This window comes from Cygnus atratus, chromosome 2 (assembly GCF_013377495.2).
Source record: "Cygnus atratus isolate AKBS03 ecotype Queensland, Australia chromosome 2, CAtr_DNAZoo_HiC_assembly, whole genome shotgun sequence".
Taxonomy (NCBI): Eukaryota; Metazoa; Chordata; class Aves; order Anseriformes; family Anatidae; genus Cygnus; species Cygnus atratus.
The window spans coordinates 61,784,538-61,808,789 of record NC_066363.1 but is presented as its reverse complement, the minus strand read 5'-3'; the positions used below and the strand labels follow the sequence as shown (position 1 = coordinate 61,808,789).

The 24,252-nt window shown below is 40.8% G+C and overlaps 1 protein-coding gene across 1 annotated transcript; it reads right to left on the bottom strand.

The window, feature by feature from the left end:
• Positions 1-4,827: 4,827 nt before the first annotated feature.
• Positions 4,828-23,594, bottom strand: PPP1R17 (protein phosphatase 1 regulatory subunit 17). Its single transcript, XM_035552510.2, has 5 exons — positions 23,215-23,594; positions 16,298-16,407; positions 14,399-14,551; positions 12,778-12,939; positions 4,828-6,322 (listed from the first exon to the last, which is right to left on the bottom strand). Exons 2-5 carry the CDS (start codon positions 16,377-16,379, stop codon positions 6,243-6,245), a joined length of 477 nt encoding a protein of 158 aa, XP_035408403.1. The 5' UTR covers positions 16,380-16,407; positions 23,215-23,594; the 3' UTR covers positions 4,828-6,242.
• Positions 23,595-24,252: the final 658 nt, after the last annotated feature.

Below are 24,252 nucleotides of genomic sequence, written 5' to 3'. Positions count from 1 at the left end.
AGGGCAATCACAGCATCATGAACAGAGATGGGAGGAGGAAGGGGAGGAGGAGTTCCCAATTCTTTAGGTCATGAAACAGACAATTGAGTTCACAAGGCAAATTTCTGTTTCTTGGCAGGGTGTGTCCCCACCTCCTTTCTCCTTGTTATTGTCTGTTGTTGACTTCTGCCCCTCAGGTGTCTGGCCAGCACAATGCCTTCAGGCTGATCCCTCACTGTCTTTTTGCATGTACTCCTTCCTTTATTCCAAACGCTATTCCTGACCTCTCGGAGACCTGCTAAGCATCACGGAGCAGGTCCCTTGGTGCTGATCTTGGGCTATAATCACAGGATCACTGTGGCTGGACAGCATCACTGGAGTTCTGCTAGTTCAAGTAGAGCCAGCTGGAGCAGGTTACGCAGGGCTGGGTCCAGTTTGGTTTCAAAAATCTCCAAAGGTGGAGACTCAACAACCTCTCTCGGTTTTTGTGCCAGTGTTTTACCACTCTCACAATGAAATGTTTTCTTACTTGCATTTATTTCAGTTTGTGCGCACTACCTCTTACTTTCTCAGTGGGTACCACTGGGAAGAGCCCATCTCTCTCTTCTTTACTCTCTCCCGTCAGAAATTTATATGTACTGAGATCCCCCTAAGCCTTCTCTTCCCTAGGCTGGACAGAATATGGGAAAATAAACTTGGGGTAGATATAACATTATCTCAGACCCTAAGACCACGTGGTGGGGATAAAACCTACTTTGAAGACTGAAAAGGTCTGAACAGCTTGGAAAGATCCAAAGAGCATCGTGTTATAAATACACAGTTTGCATTTTCCTGGATCATTGCAACTATAAGAATAAGAGCAAATGGTCCATCAAAAGGTGTTCTTTTATTTCTGGAATGTGCTTTCTTATTTTGCTGCTTCTGTCCATCTGTCCAGTCCATATCATTTCAAGCTTCTTCAGGGTGGCAGGTATAAGGATGGACATAGAGAAGTGAAGATTCACTTCACAGATGGTCAGAGTGACATGGATTCATGCTTCAAGACTAGAAGCCAGTATCATGGAGTAGAAACTGACTTTTAATGTTCACTCTTTGTACTTCTACAAGTACAAAACACTAAAAGCACTACATTTCCAGAATGATGGAATTTCTGTTTGCACTAACTTGCTCTAAGAGGTCCATGGCTTTTATTGGGGATATAAGGAACAGAATGATATGGGTTTATGAGCTTAGCTAAATACAAATAGAAGCCAAATTTTCTAACACACTTCATTGATCTGTACTTTTGATTTTCACTTGTAGTTGTAATATCTGAGCAGTCTCTCTGCATACAAGAATACTGCAAGAACATGTAGAGGTCAAAGCATTATACAATTATCAGTTTATTAGCCAGTAAGACAAAATTTCAAACAGACACATTTTTGGTGTAAATGTTGCTAAACTCAAACCATACAAATACTGCTATAGCTGTGGAGATAGTGAGTTAGTGATAGCATTGTGAATGTTGCTCTGTATTTGTTTCTGTTGCTGTTTTGTTGGGTAAGTCACTTACCTTATGGTCCTAATGTTTAGCACTACTAAAATGCTAATTGCATACCCTTCAGATGGGTGATGATCTTTCTGCAGTCCTTAGTTGAAAGCTGATGAAGCGTAAGGCCATTGTAGCTCCATTGTCCCAGTTCTATTGTAAATGCAGCCCCGTCCCTTAGTTTCTAGGTAAAGGTAATTGAGAATCCACTATAAAAATATCAGCCATTAACAACCTCCCAAATGCAGACTGTTTTATTCACTGACTGGAGCACTTCATTCCTAAAAGTCCTCATACTGGTTGTCCTACACAGTGTAGATTTCTGGGGTGAGATGCAGTTCCAAGTAAATGTCTGAATGCAAGCCAGCTAGTAAGGCCCTGGAATAGTCAATGCCTACATGTAGACAACTTAAGTGACTTAAATCTGGAGCATTGCAGTCTTAGTGCTACAGAAAGTGTGGCCTTAGCCTGTTTCTGCCCTTCCTGTTTCCTTCAGCAGCGTCCCAGTTCCTTTGCATCTTCTCCTAATGGAGAGAGCTGGCAGCAGGAGGCGAGGACTGAATTTGCTAACGGCACTTCAAAGTGGTGCTCCAGAGTGTGTGTCCTCAGACACAGCTAATTCTTGAAGCTTGCCAAGTGAAAGCAATAGTTTGTCTTTTCTGGAGCCTTCTGTTTCTGCTACAACGGCCATGGGAGACCTTCGGGGACACTGGGGAAAAAAACATTTCTGCCTGAGAGGACACAAACTCCAGACATTTGCCTAGGAGGGCAATTAATGTAGTTTTAGCAGTATCTGGTCTTAAATGGAGAGTTCAGAGCCTGAAGGACAACCAATAAACCCAATCAGCCCACCATCCCACACTGGGCAGTCCACACACAATTCTTTTACATTTAAAGAATTTGCTTTGGGGGAAGGGACAGTGTTTATCTGTTTTGAAATAATGAAATTTGAAATTTGTAATTATTCTCAAATAATTTAACACCACATTTTCACTGATTGCGATGAGGCAGATGAAAACTTTGAGAAATGATACATCACAACACAGCTTCCCAGGAACATTGCAAAACCTTTTATTTACTCAATTGGGCATGTAAAAAAAAAAAAAAAAGTAAATGCCAAATTGCCAGACTATAAATATGCAATTCTAAATGAATTGCAGAGAGTGATGTATGTTACGGCATTTTTATGCCTTTGCTTCAAGTTGATCTATACAGAGAAGGTAAATCAGGCAGCTGTGCCATCAGAGATGTCAGTGGGACAATAACTCCTCTTCAGTGAAGAACATATAGTGCTATGGTAAGCTTAGAGCCTTTTATTTTATTTTATTTTATTTTATTTTATTTTATTTTTTAATTATATTATATATATTTTTTTCATATTAAGCTGTGTCAATATTCCCTAGCCTTTGAAAAAAGTCCTCTTTAAAGCAATGAAGTCATTCACATCCTATTTGTGCTCCTGCCTTGTGTTAGGAGCCTTCATATCTAAACGTGTGTTTTCATGGCTAATTCATTGCTGATGTTCATTTGAAACTTTTCAGGACTCCACCTACTCAATCTTACTGTAGTGGGTTAATGAAAATAGTCACCAACTTTGCTAGTAAAACTAGACTTGAATCGCACTCAAAGCTACATTTGAAGACAAGCTCAGCCAAGATACTTGGGTTAACACTGTGACAAAATGTTTTGGGGATGCACTAAAGCCTTTATGCTCCTTGGAGCATCTCTAATGATTCTCCAGATTCCTGGGTCAGCCAGCCTGGAGCAATCCCAGGCTACTGTGCTGCTCTTTCCACTCCTTGTATAAACAGAGAGAAACAAGCACTGCAGTCTCAAGGGTCAAGCACTGTGCTTGGCAGAGCCATGGGGAGCTACTGGCTGGGAGAAAAAATTGTGAACATCTGCTGAGTCCTGTATGAGTACCAAGTGAACTCCTCTGAGGCACCTTCATCGTAGGGGACAATCGTGGTTTGCAACAGGAAGGAGTAGTTAAAATCTTGAAAAGGCCTGGCATGAGCACTATTTGTGTTGATGCTGTTTTGGGAGAGTTCTTTCAGAATGGCCACTCTCTGTCTTTGCATCTCATGCATATTTCTTCTCTTCTCCTCCCCACTGCTAACATCAATATAGAAGCAGAGTTTGATTGCCCTTGGTGAGTACCACACATATTTTCTTTTACATTAGGCAGAAGCTTCTGCAGGGGGACAAAAGCTGTTTTAGCGGTGCAGAATCTCAGTTGGGATTCAATAATTCAGCTACAACTCAGTTGACATCAGTGTAATTCAAACAGGAATAAGTTTTGCCAGAAGATAATAAATTCTGCGAAATGCTTTTTTTTTTTTTTTCATCAGGAACGGGACCACAGTTGTACTCTAAGGATGGATATAATAAGTAATAAGGCTTGATATTTTTCTTTTATGCTGAAATTGTATTAAACCTTTCTGGAGTGAAGGAAACTTCAAGGTTTTTGTTTACGTGTGCAATGAAGCTGTTCCTTTTTCTTTTTCAGCTCATTCAGGCTCTTAGCTGGTGTGAACCGGTATGTGCAAATACACGAATAGCTGCTTTACCTCACTCAAGCCTGAAATTAATTTTCTTAGAGCACTAAAAATATTCTTCACATTAGAAACTGCACCACTTACATAAAGCCCAATTGTTGTTGTAGTGCCTTGGCACTCGATAAATGTATAGGGAGTCTCATGCCATGGACCTTCTTTCACAGGGGCAACATATGATCTGTCTTCACCCCTGTGTTTTGCAGTAGGAGGAGGCTATGTCCTTTATTCTTTGTCTGAATCCCTAATCTCTGAAGTACAGCATGATCCCAAACTGGCCTCAGAGCAGCTTCATTCCCACTTCGTGTCCTATAAGTATTCTTGTATTTAATCATCATGCTCTGTTTGAGCTACTTGAGTGGGATCCAAATGAAACTCTGTTAGTAGTGAGAAGGGCATTCAAGGTCTGACGGTCAAGGAAGTCATATCCATAAGGAGAGGGCACAGGTGACAGACATGGCATAGAGTTTGGATGACCTCAGTGCCTACTTGAAGTTATGTGGATATGGAGTTTTAACTTCCAGTTCCCAAACCTAAATATTAACAGTGCGTTGGCTCATAGATGTGACATACTGATTGTGTCTACATTCTTATCACATACTTGCAGTGACATACCTTACTGTGTACCTTACGTGAATGTTATTATATGAAATATTGATTGATCATATTTTAAATATTATCTTATCTTTCAGATATATTAACAGGATTAAAAAGTATACCTGATAGGTATCAGACATTCCATTAATAATAAAACTGCTCTCTTGTATGCTTTATTATACCATCATTTATTATAAGATTGTTGATTACATTTTGAAGCTGAACATTTGCAAATGGACTGCACTCTCATGAAAGATGCTGGGTCAGTCACTGTGGCAAATGAAGTCCAAACTACTGTGTTCCTCAGCTGTCTGCCTACAGGTATTAAAAAGATTGTTGAATTCAGTCTGCCAGGCTAGATGATCTTTAGCCTCTTTGCCGAGGTCACTAAGGGTCCAGCTGGCAGTGCTGCTCCATCTAGTGTACAGAGCTAATAACGCAAGCAGAAATCTATCCAGCCCTACCTATTATGTACAATATTCTACAAGTACCCGTCTCTGCACAAATGTTGAAGACTGTAGCTGGCTGTGAAAACAATTCATGATTGAATCAATGAGTTAAACTATTAAAAAATATATAATAATAATAATAAAAAAGCATTATGCTGTTTCACCTTGCAGTATGCATCTGCCAGTGAATAATGCTACTCCTTTTACTAGTTTGGAATCTCCTGTTGTGATTTTTAATCCTTACAGCCTCTCCTAGCTGACAACTGAGGACTGAGTTTAAAAAAGCAAATGTCAAAAGATAAAACGTGGAGTAAAAGGATCAAACGTACAGCTAGTTCATCTTTCACCAACTCAGGAATAAAACCTTTGAAAGAAAAAAAAAATCAATAGTCTACATCAGTGTAACAGGCAAGTGTTGTGCTTCCCATATGTTTCTCTTCTGAGAGCTCTGCCCTCTGTTCTGTTTGATGTGTCAATGCTGACAGCCCAGAGCTGTAAGCTTTTGTACTACAGTACATCTACCCTTTTCTCCTCACAGACACCACTGATGAGCAGATACAAGCACAAGAAGTGTTTGCTTTGAATTTCAGGAACATCAACCACATCCACCCTGCATGTGGAAATTTTCACTGTGGTCAACGTTATTCCAATGGAGAAGAGCTGGAAAAATGAGGTGAAATGTCAGGAGAAAAATGCAATTTGAATCATTAGCTGAGGTTTTACCACCCTGTGGTATCCAGTGGTATGTGTTATCATACATTTACTGACACTCTGGTATCTAGTGCCAGCTACACTGTATTGGTAGGGTCCTTTGTGTCAGTCCTCATCACCACACTACATGATACTAGATCTGATCTCAGGTGGATCCCTCAGAGACAAAAATCCTGGGAAGATGCTTTTAGTAAACCAAGAGAATCCTTCCAACCCTACATGTAGGCGAATTTTCTGTCGTATCCTGTGATGCTTTCTGGGATTTCATGAGATGCAGGTAAGCACTTGAAGACAGTTTAAATTCAAGTGCATGTTTGAGAAACTTATTGTTTATAAAAATGAAAGGACTTATTTTTCTATGTGCTGCCACTTCGAATGACCCAGAATTATTTACATTGCATTATTGAAAATATCACTGTAATCTTAGCTGGGGATCGTGTCTCCATCCTTTTCATCATCTTCCATAATCACTGTTTGCTTTTCTTCTGTAAGTAACTTAGTCCCTTAAAAACAGAAGAACAAGAGAGAGAGAGAGAAAATGAATTTATTTAAAATAGTACTTCTTCAGAAAACATCAGGATAAGAAGATTTTTTCTATCCTCTCTATTTTTTTGGTCCTAAATTAGTTTTTCTAACACCATGGGAGTTAGTCCTCATTTAGTTTTGGCACATCCATCTCCTCATGAACTAGAACTGGATCCCTGCATTTTAGCTAAAATTACAAGCACTCTTAAATCCAGCATATTTCTGCTACCTGTGAAAAGACACACTGAAGATTTGTCTGGTAACCTGTTTGTTAAAAGGGTTTGGGAGCCTAAAAAAAGAAAGAGCTTGCCTGGTGAAATAAATACTGTAATTAATATGTGTATGCATTCTTGCTTTCCATATGTATATAGCAATATGACTTAGATTTTACAAATACAGATGCCACAAGAGACAAATGTGAGAATACCCATACACCAAGTACCATTCCCACTGAAGCTATATGGTATCAATAAACTGCAGAAGCAGCAGGATTAAGATTGATGTTAAAACAGACTCTGGTGTGTTACTGAAGGCTTGGAGCAAGTATATGAATTACTGAGGCTTGGGGTTTGAACAAGCTTTTGAGGCCTATCTATCCTATAATATGAGAAGAAAAATAAGACCCCATCCTTATCATGAAAGCACTGAAGAACAACGTGACATAAACTTGAAAGAAAGTTTGATTACACAGAGCACACCATGGGGATTCCAGAAACCAGGTTCTTCAGATGTATGCATGCTATGTAACATATCTTCCATGTGTAAGTATTCTCTTCTTTCAAAGACTTTCTTAACTAGATAGGTTGTGGATCATATCTCCCACAAATCTCTCCCCTTTTCTTGTTTTCCCTCTCTCTCTCACTTAATTAAAACAGTAAGACCTTGAGGTTTTATGTGATATCATAATGTCACAGTTACTTTAACTGCTCTCTTTATCAGAAATTAGATTAATAAAGCAAAGAGAGGACAAGGACAATGCATTAAAAATATTCTTGATCCCTATTTTAAAAGATTGTGTTGTTTTTGCCTGTTCCCAGCAAAAAACAAGCGACCTGTAAGATATAGTTCATGGCCACCTTCCTTGGTGTAGAGGTCAATATAGTCTAAAAACAGGATGAGGGCAACCATTGAGCTGAAACCAATGAAATATCTCCCTAATTCAGTCTTAGTGTTTGCTTTTAGTCTGCACTAACCAGCTGAGCTCTTCTGTCAAACCAACCTGTTTTGCTTCTTTCTGCATTGAAGCACTCTGGACAGAGAAGGCTTTCAGCCTTCAGGAGTCTGAAAATAGAGCAATACCACACAGGAAGATTTTCTTCAGCTTTGGAGTCTTTTTGAGATTTGATGAATTAATAAAAATATTAACCTATACTGATTTTCATTTGAATTACTTCCTGCTTCGTTTATATGAGGTTCTTGTGGAATAGATGGTTTCAGCAGGACCACGAGATAAACTGAAAGGTGTGCATGAATACTATTTTGAAACAAAAAGGACTTAATTTGTTCAAGTAGCAATTGAGTAACCATGATTATTAACAGCAAAGAATTATGTCATGTTATGGAGATGGATGTTAATGTTCCCCACTTTGAATTCTATTCAGCTGGAAGGTAGCAGCCAAGCAGAAGCACCCAGCTCTCATGTGGACCTACAGGAGAAGCACACCAGATGCTTACCATGATCAATAGCAAGATGATGACTCATTTTCAATGAGTCATTTTAGTGACTGGTAAACTCCAAAGGTTTTCAGTAGCGTTCAAAACTCAAAGCCCAGGTGATGGTATAGCCTAGAGTTGCAGGCTATTATATTTCTACAATATGGACCACCAGCCACTTCAAGAAAAACTATGTGTCTTTAACATCAAACTTCTAATGTGAAATAGTGGAAAAGTGGTACATACAAATGGTATGATTTAGCTAGAATTATATTTATAACTCTGGGAAGTAATATTTTTTTTTTGGTTTGATATGATGCCTCTGATCACTTGTGGAGAAACCATGCTTTACAGAACACAGTGTGGAAATTACAAGTTTAAAAGAGTACGTAGAATGTGGGAATTTGGGAACATTTGTAAATCAGTCTTTCTCTGTTTACTGTTCAAGTAAATCATTTAGCCTCCCTGTTTCTGTTTTCCCAGCTGTGCATATTATGAAATGCAGCTCATCCCACAAATCCATTTTAAGGATTGGTAGATTGTTCTGTTAATATCTGCCAAGAGATATGATTAAGAAAACAGCATAGAATTACAGTGTAGTCATATTTTCCCAAAAGAACTTGCAAATACTTGCAATTTTTAGCTAGAGACTAGGACCTCAAAGGCTCACAGAGAGCTCATGAGAACTTCTATTAGAAAGCTCAGACGTAGGCAAAAGAAGTTGGGTTAGATCAACCATTTGCCAAGTACCACCTAGATCTAAACCTCTCCTCCTGGGATGTAAATCAGGAAACTGCCAAGAGGGCACCAGTTCCACTTGACTCCATATAGACAACTCCTGCAGCTGGGCTGGAAGATGACTAGAGTGCTCCAATCACATCCCCTGTGCAGGAAAGGGGCTGTGCTGCTTCTATGCTATGCAGGGGTTTTCACTGAGCAGGGGAGTTAATATCCTAAAGGAGCTACCTTAACTGGGTTTGTAGGGCGTAAGAGAGAATGAGGGCTTGACACTGTGGTTTTACTAGTTATCTCTGATCTGATTAAGAAACCCTAGGCAGCCACATTTTAGGAACCACGCTCCCATATTTACACCTATATTTACATTCTTGCTCAAACCCGCTAATCCTGAAGAGCTCTTACAAATGCTTCAGTTAATTGAATATGTTCATAAGTAAGGATAGCAATAAAGAGTGTCCCAGAGCTGAGTGCTGGCTTGGATTGAAGTTAAATCATTTACTGTTGTGTGTGAGGAAAAAAAAAAATAGAACTGTGATTATGTTTTGTCTTCTAGTCTAATCCCTTTAGAAAGCCAAGGCATTGGCTGATTGAAGAGGAGCTGGCCACTGACAGAGGTCTCTATTCCATGGCTCAGTTTTACACATACAGCACGTTTTTTGTGCTGCTGCAACAGGAGGTTGAAGCCTGAGTACATTTAAAAGAAAGGGAGGTTTTTGTGATGACCAGGCTTAGACATTTAAGTTGGCTCAGGAACTGATTTCCTTAGTCACCTGCAGACAACAGGGAGACATGGGTTCACCCAGGTAACAACATAAAGATCCTAATTTAGCAGCCACCTTTCTATAACTCCATTTTCCATTTGTATTGGATGTTTGCAAAGTGTAAAACTGATTCTACTTCTCATTCAGATCACGTGCATCCAGTAGACACATTATTTTTTGTCACTTTGTGTAGCTTGTTTGACTTGTTTTATTTGTGATCGAGTCTCTGGCCACTCAAGGTGGAAGAGGACTGTCCTAGAGTACTTGTAACCAGCTGGTCAAAACAAAGAGAGATAACACAGCTGCCCTTTTAATCTACATTATCAACAAAGCTATTTGTGTGGACAGCTGCTTAAAAAGATAATCTAGTAATTATGCTCTGTTACTACAAACAATTACATGGACTTTTTTCATATTGCTTTTGATGCACTAGGAACAGGGACATTTGGGAGGGATGAGAAGGGGAATCCCTCAGAAATCAGAACAATCCTCAAACACAGGTCACAAGAGGTACATGTGGCACTGATTGTGCTGCTTCCTCCTCCAATGCCAGTACCAGGGACACAGGGACAGAAAGGCCTTTCTATATTTATTTAGCTCACGTAGCCCTGCTGTGGCTTCTCAGGTCTCTGAGTCTATAATTCAGATGCTATTTTGCACAGCTGTTCCACAAGAGTTCAGTTTGTTTATTCTCTGTCTGCTACCTGATGGGATAACCCTGAAAGTAAACAAGTAGTAAATACCAGACCAGCCCTCAGCCACAATGAGTCACCTTTCCATAGCAAGACGCTGAGTTGCTGCCGGCAGCTTTCAACCAGCAGAGCTCTGTATGTTGGTATGTATCATGAAAATATGAATCCGTAGAGAGGGAACCACAGTCAAGCATTCACACATAGGCTGCTTTGCCCCCAGTAGAACCAGAAGTCTGCCAGAGGGAATCAATCATTAACAAATGGACCCAGGGAACAGGATCTGAAAAAGTTTTCTTCAGGGAGAGGCAGCATCTAGCAGGCTGTTTTGTATCCATGCTGAGTGCTGGAAGGTGTCTTCACCAGTAGGCAACAGTCATTGGAGGTATAATTGAAAACAACTGAAAAATGTATTAGTTTCTACCATTCTCCTACAGCAAACACACTTAGAAATTTGTAGCACATTTGAAAGTCACTGCATATTTTTTTTTTGTATTCTTTCCTTTTGAGTTTTGTGATTACCAAATCATTTGGGGATTGTAACATATTTCTGTCACCATATAACTTGTATTAACTTCCTGTTGCTATAAAACTTATTAACATTAAAGAAGTATTCATGGGAGGCAAGATGAGAAGATCCTTAAAATGATTATTTCACCCTTCAGTGCCTACTTGAGCTAATTAAGGCTAGGCTAGAAACATGAAGTAATAAGTGACTAGATGCTAATCTAACCAGAGTGTTGTTGAGATGTGTCAAGGAAATAATTCACCCTTGCTGCATCCTCTTAGCTAGCAATTACTTTTAAACCAAAACAAGAGTCAATCATCTCATCTTCACTGTCACACAATTCATCTTTGATTTCTATCGAACACTTTTTTTACTTTCAGATCCTCCTTCTCTGCATATACCCTGAAGTCCAAAGGACACACTGCATACTCAAAGGTGCTACAAATGGCTGGAAGCAACTTTCTTGGGAGTGTTTTTGAATTGACCAAAATAATGCCAGTTTTCTTCCGAGGGCCACAAGGGTATTTGTTACAAATTATTTGATAAACTTTGCCTCTGCTTCTGTTTCTGAATTGGTCCCTGAAAGACTATGATTTTTTCCCACCTAATTTATTTGTCATGTGAAATTTTGGGTGATTTGCTTGATAATTTCCTCCAGCGATTATATGAGCAGGTAATTATCAGTGTTCTATATTAAATATTTCAAAGTGGAGCGTTTGCAGTTGGGCTCAGAAGTTGTATGATAGAATTCATTTCACCCGGCAAAAGATCAGACCAGGTTTCCAGTGACTCACTTGTGGAGCTTTAATGCCAGAAGCCATTTGGATACATGAGTTCAATGAGTGCATAAAAAAAATGTACTTTGCTTGGGCAGATCAGTTTGCAAGGAACAAGTATTTGCAATGCTTGCTGCCATAATCCTGCAAGCATAGTCATACTCCTCTCTGCTCTTGGAAGCTCCATGCTGATTAATGTAAGGTGCTTAAATGAAAAAATTTCTTGCACATTTGAGTCAGTCATGAAGGATCAGATCCATAAGAACAGTAAATGTCTAAAAATATAAGCACCTATTGTGATTGTTGAAGCCATTTACACACCTTATAATTCTCAGGTGTGCAGAAAATCCCATGAGTACCTAGAACTCAGGTGCTTGATCTACTGAGCTGTTGCTTAGTCACTCAGGGCCAAAGCATCTGTCACAGGACCTCTTCATCTGATGTGTCCTACAGTTTGCATGTGTCAAACCACAGAAGAACTGGTTCATACTAGAGTTTCCTAAGGGAACAGGATTTTCCACTTTCAGCACTAGTTTTGGATCTGGTGTTTGTTGGCTGATTTGTTGTTGTTTTTCCTTCATTTGTTCATTCACTCATTCATTCATTTTTTGCTCCAGCCTGTGATCAGGAAACAGCTGGTGTATAGCATACATACTTGCGCTATTTCCTGCGTCCATGGTTTGCAGCAGTAATTAACACTTCCACAGTGCTTTACATCTTGAAAAGGCTTCAGACACATTGATGAATTTAGGCTCTTCTGTGATACAGGAAAGTGGGAAACTCAGCAAACAAAGGGTCTTAGGGCCAAAACATGGGTGGCTGAATCCATATGCTCATTGAACAAATTAGCTGCTGCACTGTGTATTGTGCCAGAAGCACAGAACTGTCTTTAGGGTGTTGTTAACTGCAAGTTCACAGCTTGGTTTCCTCAGTGCCTGCTAGGGACTCAAGTTAACAGGAGGTTCATCAGGACAGCTTTGTTCCAGGATGTTTGAGGCAGTGTGAGCTACACTGGTGCTGGTGGCTTTAAAATTTACATTGTGCTCAAGTTTGAAAAGCAGGGCAGTGGCTGGATTTTCACAAAAACAAAGTCATCTCTGCATGAGATAACCATGTGACATAATGTCTCCTCTTACTCCCCTTCCCTTCTATCCCAAAAGCATGAGCAGTGGATACAGAAAGGACTTTCCGTGAACCACCACTGCTGCATACTTTGACCAAATAGATCCAGTTCGTCAGGAATTGCTGAGTACACTGGGCAAAACAACATCCTTTCAGCCTTGGAGCACCTTTAATTAAATTTCTTACCTATTATCAAGGGTGGGATGTGTATTGCAGGTGTATCTTTTCTCCTTGGCTTTTTCTGCTCCAGTTCAGTGATCTGAGAGCCTGGACTCACTCTCTCTCTCTGTGGCTTCTCTGTGATACCATACCTTTTCAGCAGATTATCAGAGAAGTCTGAAAGTATGCCTGCAGGAAAAATAAAAGAAAATGCCACGTTGGCCTTGCAGACACTGAAGAAATTTGCACCTGTATAACTTTCACAATTACTACTTTTAAGTAAGGATGCATGAGTATATGTTCTGCTCTGTATGGTGTGCCTTCTCTTCTGGATTTGCAACAGATTACATTTCTTCCAAGTCAATTATATCCCATAGGCTATAGACAGTGACAGTCTCAGGCAGCTGGTTTATGGCTGTACCTAATGGGCTAAACTGTAGCCACCAGAAATCATGGTAAAGATGAGTGCAGTGCTCTAGTTCGGAAGCTTAGGCATATTATCAAAGTAGTTTAATCATATGGATGCTCAAGTTTCTGCATGGGAGCATTGTGGCTACTCCAAAGTGGCCTATTTTAACCAGAGAAACTCTTTACTCTTCATAAAATTGTTACCTGGGGTACAGAATGCAGCTTTCCAGGCTCTGAGCAATTTCCTAAGAGAGAGAATTACCGAGAGGCAGATACGTGTGAAAGCTGAAGAGTCAGGGGTGATGAGTTCAATATCTGGATTACAAATACTGGAAAATCCCAGTGAATCCCACTGCTTATTTTTCACTTGGTAAGTGTGACTTGTTGCAGGCACACAGGGGACCATGCACTTGGTTACTGGCTAACTCCTCTGTATATATGTAGCATGGGAAGAAGAAGTCAATGCAGTTGATACAAGAGCACAGTTCTCTCCCCAGAGAACACACAAGGAGATTGTGTTAGCAGAGGGAAATGACAAACATTTATTCCTCCTGCTGATCTTGGAAAATTATCAGGTTTCAGTGGCAGTCTCCTGCTCATTCTTCCCTCCCCCTGGTTGGTGGCATTTAGTTCTTGAACTTCAGAGGTATGTTGGTGCAGAGCAGCAAAGAGCATCCTACAAGGAGTTCCTTTGTTGCTGCGGTGGTTTCTGCTGTGGTGTTTCTTACCTAAACACATGCCCTTTGACAGGGTCCCCATATGCACAAGAGCTCTGCAGTTCCAGGAGGAGCAACCCACAGCCGGCCTGTGTGTGCCTCTCCTGTCTGCTCCCAGCCTCACTCCTGCTCAGCCTTCCCCTGGGCACAAGGAGGTACAGGGCCTGAACTGGATCCTTTTTAGTTTTGGACCAGATTGAATCTGGATGTCTAGCATCACTAAGCTGATGGAGATAAGCACAAACCATTTATCACCTAAAGGCAGTAAGACCATGAGCCCCAAGGGAGCATGTTTTTCAGGCACACACACCCACACACCTTGGTGTTCCTGTATGCTGTGAGAAAACCCTTTGTCTAACAGGGAATGCCTTTGAAAAAATCAGCCTCTCTCCATTCACCTGTCTTCTGGGGTGCACATAGCATGCAGCTGTGTTCCTGCCTACTTCCAAGGGGATGTAAAAAGGTCTCCCGGCCAATCCTCTAGGATGAACTGGGATTTTGAAGTCAAAATATGTATTACTTACCTGTTAGTGGTGGGGGTGTGTGTAAAGCTGGTGTATCTTTTCTCCTTGGCTTTTTTTGCTCCTGTTCAGTGTTTTGGGATGGCTGAATAGTTTTACCTTTTCTTGGTTTCTTTTTGAGGTCACAACTCTTAATCAGCTGCTCTGAAAGGTCTTCTGCATTAAAAAAAAAAAAAAAAAAAAGATGAATAGAAATTGAAACTGAAGTGAAATAATAAACCAGATGGTGAAAATAAAAGCTTTAATAATACTGCTTTCATCCAAGTAGTCTAAAACACCTGTGGAGAAACATCTTCTAAATAGAAAGTCAATACAAGAGGCCTCTATGCCACACTACGTGGGAGTCAAGTGACTTAGGTGGTCCTTCTGCTTTGTAGGTGGTAGACATAAAGTAGGGGGAGAAAGCTGTGGACAGTGGTGTGTTACATGGCAGAGGGAAGGCTCTATCGTCATGCAGAGGTCCTGTGTCCATCAGTTTCTCTCAGCTCTAACTGTGCGGGCTGTCTTACAGAGTTACAAGGGCACTTCTGTGAGGTAAAGATTTATGGGGAGTGGGGGGGTCAGCCTGAGGTATTGGCAAACCAAGCCAGTATATTGTTCCCTTCAAGAGCTGGCTTTATTTCCAGAGCCACTGAGCCGTTGGTGTTCACTTCCGATTTACATAACTTTTCACTGGATTTTTGGTTTTCTCTTCAAACAAGCCTTGACTCAGATGGTTGGCATATTTTTTCTGCAAGGCTCTGCATTTCTGGGTGCTTATGCAAGCTGAAATTGTTGAGTCTAGCCTGTCATTAGCATCATCACACAAACCAAAACTTTGATTTCTCAAATGTTGCTTGGTTGGCTTCAGCAGGGCCCCCCAGCCCCCATGGACAACCTCCCGGTTAGATCCCTAGAAGATGCAGATCATATTTTCAGCCCTCCTAGGCTTTCTGCATGGCCTTAACCATGCAAGTTAACTCATTTAACCTCCCACTGCCTCAGTTTCCCATCCCTTGATGGGAACGTCTGTAGAGTGGGACTAGTTCCGTACTTATTTAACTACATAATTTTATGGAACAATTACATTTAGCATGCCGACAGTTATAGAAGTGGTGCCTTTTGCTAGAAATGCTGTGGCAGAGGCAGGACGAAGATACCTTCCTTACAGGCCAGAAAAAGAAAGTTCATAAAATTCCGCTTGCCTGAGATGAGACACTTTTTTGACAAGAAATTGAAATTGCAATTGTGTTTCATTACTGTCATCAGAAGGGCAACAACGAGCAAATAGATTTTGTTTTCTGGGCTGCTGAATCTTTATGACAATTCTGCAAGGCTGGGGTGAAGCATTTGAAGCAAAGACCATGAATATGCAAAAAGCACATCTATCATATATGAAATCTGGTATTTAGGTGTCTGGTGGAGGTAAGATGCATCTGGTACTCTCAGTGCAAAAGTTATATATGAAATAGGTTCAAGAGAGGACACAGATTGAAAATGAAGGGGGAAAAGAATTTAGAAAGCTGCCCCAGTGGAGGCAAAGGGGGGTGTTTGAAATCTGTTACTGAAATTGCATATGGAATAAATATTTAGGGAGGGATCAGTTATATCCTGGCTTTCAGTTTATTGTAGTATACCTGAAGAAACTGCTCAACTTTTTCTAGGGAAAAGAACAATGACACTTTTTCCTTTTTCCTTGTTAATTAACTTCACTCTAGAGCTTCAGCTAATATTTATATGCAAGAAAAACACTCTTTGCTTTTCCATCTGGCATCAGAAGTGTCGGCAGAAGGTGTAATCTATCGGGTTTCATGAGGACACAGTTGTATTGCTGGAGGGGAAAAACAGCCACTGGACAGGACCTAATGATGTGAAGACAACACCTCTCCAGTTTCTGCAATGACATCATCTAATAACACTTACCTAAATGGTTACAGTGTGAATCTCGCTTGTCCAGTCTGTCTTCTGGGATATCAAGTGGCTGAACACATTCTGTTGACATCATTGAAATGGGTTTTTCTTCCCCTTTGAAACTACAGCACCAATAAAATAAAATAAAAAAAGGTGGCAGCATGACATAAAGCAGACGTGTCAGTGTTAGGCATGCACTTGCTAGCCAGATCAAGGCAAGTTCTTGTCTTCCAGCTGCTCTCTGTCATACAGTCTGCTGACCTGATTTAGCTCAAGCATGCTAAGAGATGCATTTATTCACAGCCTTGGTTACACATGTAATATCTCATTTTTCCACCCACTTTGCTGTAAGCAACCCACACAAGCACAGGAAATATATCAGCTCTGTGGAAGAATACTGCCTTTGATTGTCCAGAAAGTGCTATCACGTACACAAAGTAAATGCTACAAAATAGCATGTTTTGTTCTGTTTTCCGTCTACATTTTTCCTCAGCTGTAAACTAAGGATCATGTTTGTTGTTTATTATACAATCCAACTACGAATGCTGATGAGTTATTCTTACAATTCCAGTTCCTCTAAAAGGGCCTAGATACCCCCAATGACCCAGGTGTGACAGCTGACTCTGGAAGATGGTCAGTGCCTACAAACCCCAGAGTTAATGTGAGGTAGGTGTCCTCATGGCCTTGGTAGGAACAGTGGGGACCCGTTTCATAAAGCTGCTTAAGCATCTGTGTTTGTAGGTCTCACTGAATCACTACTTTGGGCTTCAAAGTGTTTTATCCCTCCTTACTCATAAGTGTAGAGGGCCCTGGTGCCCACTCTCCCTACCTGAGCATCCCTAGGATCCCCCAAGCTGAAATTTGATACTGGACTTGGTCACTCTGGACCCACTCCAGATGTCATCACAGGGCAAAGCTGGTTAGACCATTTTTTACTGTCAATAATTTCTATTGTTGCTGAGCAGAAACCCATCAGAAAAACAGAGCAATGTTAGATGAAAAAAATGTCAATCTGAAGGTGTGTTATGCATGATCTGGGCATCACTGGCTTAAGCCAGTTACGGCTGTGATAGTTTCCTAATCACAACCTCTGTTCTCTGTTTTTGGGGAATAAGAGCAGACTATGACTTCCTTGTAGGGAGAAGGAAGGCAATGAAGAGAAAAAGCTGGAGGCAACATTAATAGTAGAAGGAAATGGGAAAAAAAGAGGAAAGAAAGGGAGATGGTGAAGGAAGGGTAAATAACGGAGAAAGGTGAAAGAAACGGCAATCAGAGGAAAAACAAGGAAAAGGAGGGTAAGATGAGAGAACAGGAGACTACTGTGCAAGTTCATTTTGATCTTGCTGGAGGTCAAGAAACTACATATAAATGTAATGTATCCCTGTAAATTGCAGTGGTTTTTTGTCAGCAATAAACAGAACAGTAGGGCTGTTAACCTCATTCCTCTGACTAAACTTGCATCTATATAAAGAACAATTAAACCTCAAGCAAAATCCAGTCACATAAATATTTGCCAAACAAAATATGAAAGGTCACAATCATAATCATCCAATGAGGTAATTCTTCAGGGGATGGAAAAATATGTCCTAAACTCTACTGACTTCAGAATAAGTGGGGCAACACTAACTTACAGTAGTAAATGTCAGGAACATTGACTCATAATGTACTTAAGGCATTAACTTCCATACCCTTCAGTATTAAAAATTCACAGAAATTTGTAATATTCCATAAATTCATAAATATCTTACTGAATCACGCCTGGATAAGGGGTTCAACCTCTGCAGTATTGGCCCAGTCTAGCCTCACATCTGTACTAAATGGTTATACTGCCTAAAAACATCACTGGCCTTTACAAAAAAAAAAAAAAAATCTTCCACTTAGGAAGTCCCTTCATAAAGAAATCTTTGAATGCACCTTAACATGGTATGCTTGCTCTATTTATTGATTTTATAAATAAGCAGTTACTATGGCTTAAAATAAAACAGTCAATGTTTCATTTAAAACATAAACTTATTATATAGCCATATGAAGAGTCACACTACATTTTGTGATTAGAGGGGGAAACTGTTTATTTCTTCTGTGCCATTTGGTTTTATAGGATTTGATTAAAGTATGCTGGCTATTAGCTAAATATTATGATTGTGGGGATAACATTCTTTTCTGAAGATTACCCCGTTTAGAAAGTTTTCAGTAAAATCAGGGATACCATTTCAGATTATGGATCTTTTTAAAATAGGTCTTGAGTGAAAAAAATGTGGAAATAAGTAATAAAATTTAATTGTAAAATTAATAGTAACTTATACCATTAAAATTTGCTTAACACTAGTCTGATTTCACTAAGCTCTTTCATGGAGTTATTTCACCTAATGAAAATCAAACTTGTAAAGAGACTTCATCTAGGATTGGTATATGCAAATTATAAGAGATTGCCTTATTATTTTCTCTTAATTCAATAGATTGAAAAATAATTTTCCAAACTAAATCTCTTAGATCTGTCTTTATATTTTCACAGTCACAGACATCAAGCCCTCAGCATCTGCAGTGCTTTAAAATATGGCTTTACAGCCTAACTTCTGACCCCATTTATTTTGAAAAGTTTGCCTGGCAGAAAGCTTTGCTGTGCTTACAAATGTGTTTCCAATCTTTGTGACAAAAGAATACAAAGAAAAGGATTACCAGAATGCATAGTGGTGTCTTGGGTCTCTGTATGTTACATATGATGTGCGAAACTGTGAGTGATGTTATTTCCTGTCGCTGTGCATTACACACAGATCTCTCATTCAAAGGAGGTGATGTATGTGAGGATTGTAATGGTGCTTTCCCAAACAATTAAAATCAATTCCTGACACTAAAGAAACACATTCCCCAGTTATGTTTCATATGGAAAGGAAGACTGCTGTAGTGACTGTATTAAGTCATTAATATGCCTTTACAAATGGAAGCACATTCTCAGATTTTAGCGTGTTAAGTGCAACTCCTTTCCTACCCGCCTTCATGCTAACACCTTTTGTGCTCTCCTGCAGTCAGTCACCTTCTAAGGCAATGCCTGCTATTTAAGTGGTGGACTACGATATTTTTTTCTTGCACTCTATTGTATCTCTTAGCATAATGAGCCACATTCATCCTTCTTGCAGCTTTAATGCTTACAGTGAAGCTCTAAATCACACTCAGCAGGAGACACTTTCTGAAATGGATATAGATTATTCCATATGAATTAGAATTCAATAGTCACTTAGCCTGAGACTTTTGTACAATACATCCAGGCTGTACCAACCTCCCACAGAGATGTGTGCTCAAAGGAGTCACCTGGAGTCTCTTGTTTTTGGGAAACGACAGAGCAGAGATGCCTTAAATGTTTCTATAAAGGCTGAGAAGGAGTTCTGGTTTTGCCTACATAGTTTTTTGTTTGTTTGTTTCCTTGTTTCCTTGTAAAAGCATTCAACATCAGATAGGACATATAGAGATAGAAGAGCAAGAAATGATAAGGTACAACTGATAGCTACTTCAGCCTCACATGGACTAGCTTTCATGCTGAGTCACTGTCATATAATAGCAGGACTCCTTTTGACATACACTCTTGTAAGAGATGGGAATTCAAATGAAACAATACCTGAACTTTTCACTTTCTAAATGGCACCTTTGGTATTATGTAGCTTAAAGCAAATACTCTGAATTGTTGTGGGTTGTTTGTTTGCTTGTTTTGTTTTCATTTTTTGATTTTTGTTTGTTCGTTTTATCAGAAGTCTTTGGTGATTGGAGTGCTCTGATATGGATATCCAGAGAAAGGAGATGTACAGCTCATACCGCTCACTAACATAGTCTCAAAACACATACACACACAAATGCATGCAAATAATAGAATTCTTTTCTTTGCCTAAATTGTGGGGCTTCATCAAAAAGTCTGCCAATACAACCAATTCTAGGGTCCCATTAGATATAAATATTTTACCTAGAGATGGACAAAAAGACCATTTTTCTTTTACCATTTTACTGTGTGGTTAGTTTAATGCAGATTCTTGTCTCAAGTGGTCAGGGTACAGCTTAAGGAAGACTCAGAAAAGCCACTCTCAGAGACTTCTTCCAAAATGTTATAAATTTTTGAGGTCATCTGATCATGTGACATTCAAACCATCTTGAAATGAAAGCTCATGAGAAAAATCTCCCTTGTGAGGTAGAAAACTAAAGGTTTGAGGATAAAACTAAAGAACTGGACTTTTCTCATTTGATTCTGACCTAGACTTTGGATAGAGGAAAGTTGAATCTGCATTTCTTGCCTGCTCCTAAGATTTTCAAGTTTTTAAATGTTATGAAGCTACATGGAAGTTAGGTGCCCATATTTATTTGGAACCAGACTAAAGGGACGATGCAGTTCTCAAATGAGTCATGACTAGGTGATTGTTCTTGCCCATAAGATGGAGAAAAGATTTTCTCTTCTTCAATTTTTATCAACATTTACAGGGGCTGATTGGGCACAGACATCAGTAGTACTCACCATTAAGGACATGACTTGTTACACATACACGTCATTTCCTTTCATTTTTTCCCCTAGAATTTGTGAACTGCCCTTTTGTAAAGTCTCCACAAACTGCTTTGGAGGGCTTCAGTAGGCGATCTGTTGCTGTCCATGAGCATAAATGTATTTTTATTTTTTTGGTCAGAGGAATGTTTTGTTTCCACAATTTACAAAAATCCCCCCCAAAAGCATGCACTAGTTTGCAGGACATGTATCATCATTAACAACATCCTTGGCATGTTTACATGGACACTACCTAAATAAAAGTACTCTTAAGAGAATCCTTTTTCTAGGTGGCAGTAGGCAATCTGAACTGAATGGGTATTTGTTTTGACAGGTTGATAAAAATGCTGCCACAGAAGCCTCTATGACACCAGGTACCTATCTGCTCCTGGACCCCAAACACTTCTTAAGGATGTGCATCTGCTGTGAATAAAGATCATAGATCTGTACACAGATCACAGTACAGATCTTGGGGCAGTCAGACCACTCAGTGCAAGGCTACATGTTCCCTGTCAGAAGGGTGACAGAAGTTGTGTCCCACTCTTTGTTTTTCTTCTAATGGCATTTGTTGCAAGGGGAATGAAAAACAAAACAGAGGTTGTGGGCAGCCTGGAGTGGATTATCCCCTCACTATAACCTCGTTTGAGCCTGTGCTTGTGTCCTACTCCTGGTGAAGAAGCCAAAGTGATACTGGATGAAGGAGAGTTCAAGTGTAGAAATGGAGACAACTGGGGCCTTGGGGTGGGACAACATGCACACATGCTTTTCTGCATCCCCATATGCACAGGCCTGGCCTTGCTGCCACTGATGCACTCTACAGCTGGAAATGGAAGCAAGTGGGACTATCTTACGGTGTGCTGCCACATGCAGATACGAGCCAGGGGCTACAACACTGAAGGCAGTGCTTCGCTACACTTCACTAAGAGCTGCTGAAGGATCAGGGTTTGCCCTCTGAGACTGGTATGTTTCCTTCAACAATGCACACCCTTATGCTCTCCTGACAGGCTTTAATTAATTAATTAATTAATTTATTTATTTTATTCCTTTGCTCCTCTCAGTCTGGTTTCAATGTACACAGGAGCAAGGAAGGATGGACAGGCTCCCAGCATCCTCACCAGCTCTTCTCTTCCTTCAGTAAATGTGCAAATAAGACTTGTCCTCGCTTCTGTTGCACATCCTCTGCAGGCTCCTGCAGTGTCAGTAGGCACCTTATTTTCACAAAGTCATTCACAAATGTGCAAGAGGGAGTAAGATACCATCAGCTGGGTGTAGTCACCTTGCACCCACTTGCTAGCCACAGAGCTCATCTGAAACATTTCTGGGGCCACAGGGAATGTACTGAACCTGCAAATGTTTGGTTCCTTCAGCCTGCACCCAGCAGGCAGCCTTGGCTTCTCTACGGGCATCTTCACCCATTCCCTGCTCCTATCCTACCCCTCTACAACTACTTCCCAGGCAAATCTTGTGAACAAAGCAAAGCAATCCATCTACTGCAGTTGGAGTAGAAATTTGATGCCTTAAAAATAGAAAGTCTGGGTTTTCTTGCCTTGCACTCCAAACTTTCAATTACAAGTTTTGCTGTATTTTTAACATTACTCTCTTAGAGTGGTATATTCCTGGGCACACAGAACAGCCTCACATTACTGTGCAGAGTTTCTTCTTCAGTCATTTGAGCAAAAGGCATTTTTTTCTTACCATTCTTGTCAGATTAATCTGATTTTTTTTTTCCCTGAAGCATACTTCAAACTTCTTAGGAAATACTTAGGTGTTTGAAAGGCTGATGCTGGTGTCTCCTTCCATCGAAACTTTTGCTACTAATAGTTGCAAAAGATCCCACAGAACTGTCTGGGTGCAGGTTTTTGTCACACACAGTGCATTTCTAGGATTAGTTCAAAAGCCAGTCTGGGCGGGGGACAGGGTACCAGTACTTCTCATAAACTTGTACAAAAATAATCTCAATTTTTTAACTTTGATCAATGGAAAAATATGCAAAGGTTCTGGCAACAAAATTTTTGTCTTTGAGAAAATAAAAAATGCAAAATCTTTCTTAATTTTTTCCTCGAGGTGCAAACTAACCCTTGCACGTGACAACCCTTTGTAGAGGCATAAAGAGTCCCAATACCAGCTCCCATTCTGCTCCTTACAAAGTGTCCCACCCCAGCAGTAAAAGATAGTTGAAGCAGTTGTCTCTAATGCCCTCCACTCCCCAGGACCCCATCCCGTTCCTTTCAGCCCCGGTGCAGCCTCACCCCAACTTTCCCTGCATGGGAGAATCCCCAGCCCACTCCCATAGGGTGGGGATGTGTGGTACGAGATTGACCTCACTGGTGGTGTCTGCTAGAGGAAAGGGAAGAGAAAAAGAAAGGAGTGAAGCAAGAGGCTACCCAGGCAGGAGGGCGGCTGCAGTACTTACGGAGTGGTGCCAGGGAGGGTGCGATTCGGCGTTGGGGCTCCCTGGAGCGCCAACTTTCCGTGCTGGGGTGCCGCTGGGCGCTGCTTCCCGCCTTATCTAGGGAGCAGCAGGAGCAGTTGCTATGGCAATGCTGGGATCAGGCGTCCTTCGGGAGGCTGGGAATCAGCATCACCGCTGCCCTGCACCCAGCGGGTCCCGGTGGTGTGGGAGAGGGGTCGGGATGGGGGACACCGGCAGTGCCTCAAGGAGAAGGCATCTCTCCGGCCAGGAGACCAGGCTGCTGCACTCAGGGGGCAAGAAGGCATGCAAAGGTTTTGGTGTGTAGCGAAGGGAGCCAAAATGCGAGCTGCAGCCACCGTGTCAAGAGGCGCAAGGGAAACAGCAAGGGGAGGGAGCGAGTCTGATGCCGTCTGGGACCCAGGGGAGAGCCGAGGATAAAAGTGGAGCGAGGAGGCAGGGCACGTGTCTAGGAGCAGCACCAGGAGCACTGAAAGTGATGGACATGCTGAGGTTTGGCGATGACTGTGGTGTTTGTTTGTGTAGCTGGCCACAGCTAGTTACACAAGCATGGTATTTATGGGGCCGTGCAGGGAATCTTCTGTGGCTGCCTGTTGTTTGCCAGCAGAGACCAGTCTCTCCTATTTTAGCCCACCGCTTTGGATGGAGCTCTTATTTCAGCCGAGGGAAAACTATGCAAACATGCCTGATGTTGGAAAAGCTCTGTGAGAAGCACTCTACTCATTGGTGGGATTGTGAACTGCCCCTCTCTTGGTATTCACTTGCAACCAAAATGCCTTTTTCTATTCTCTTTCATTAAAACATCCTTAAAACACTGTGAGTGCTCACAGTCTTTTTTTTTTTTTGCAGTTTTCTTCACATTTTTTCCTCCCACTCAGTAACTTCAGTTCAGGAGCAACAGCATGCGGTGCATGCTTTGAATCAGTTGGGGTTTCTTTCATAAATAATATATGTTCAGATGGCCCAAAGGGGCAAAGTGCTAATTCCCATTTCTGCAAACTGTGCAGCACCCTCAGATCC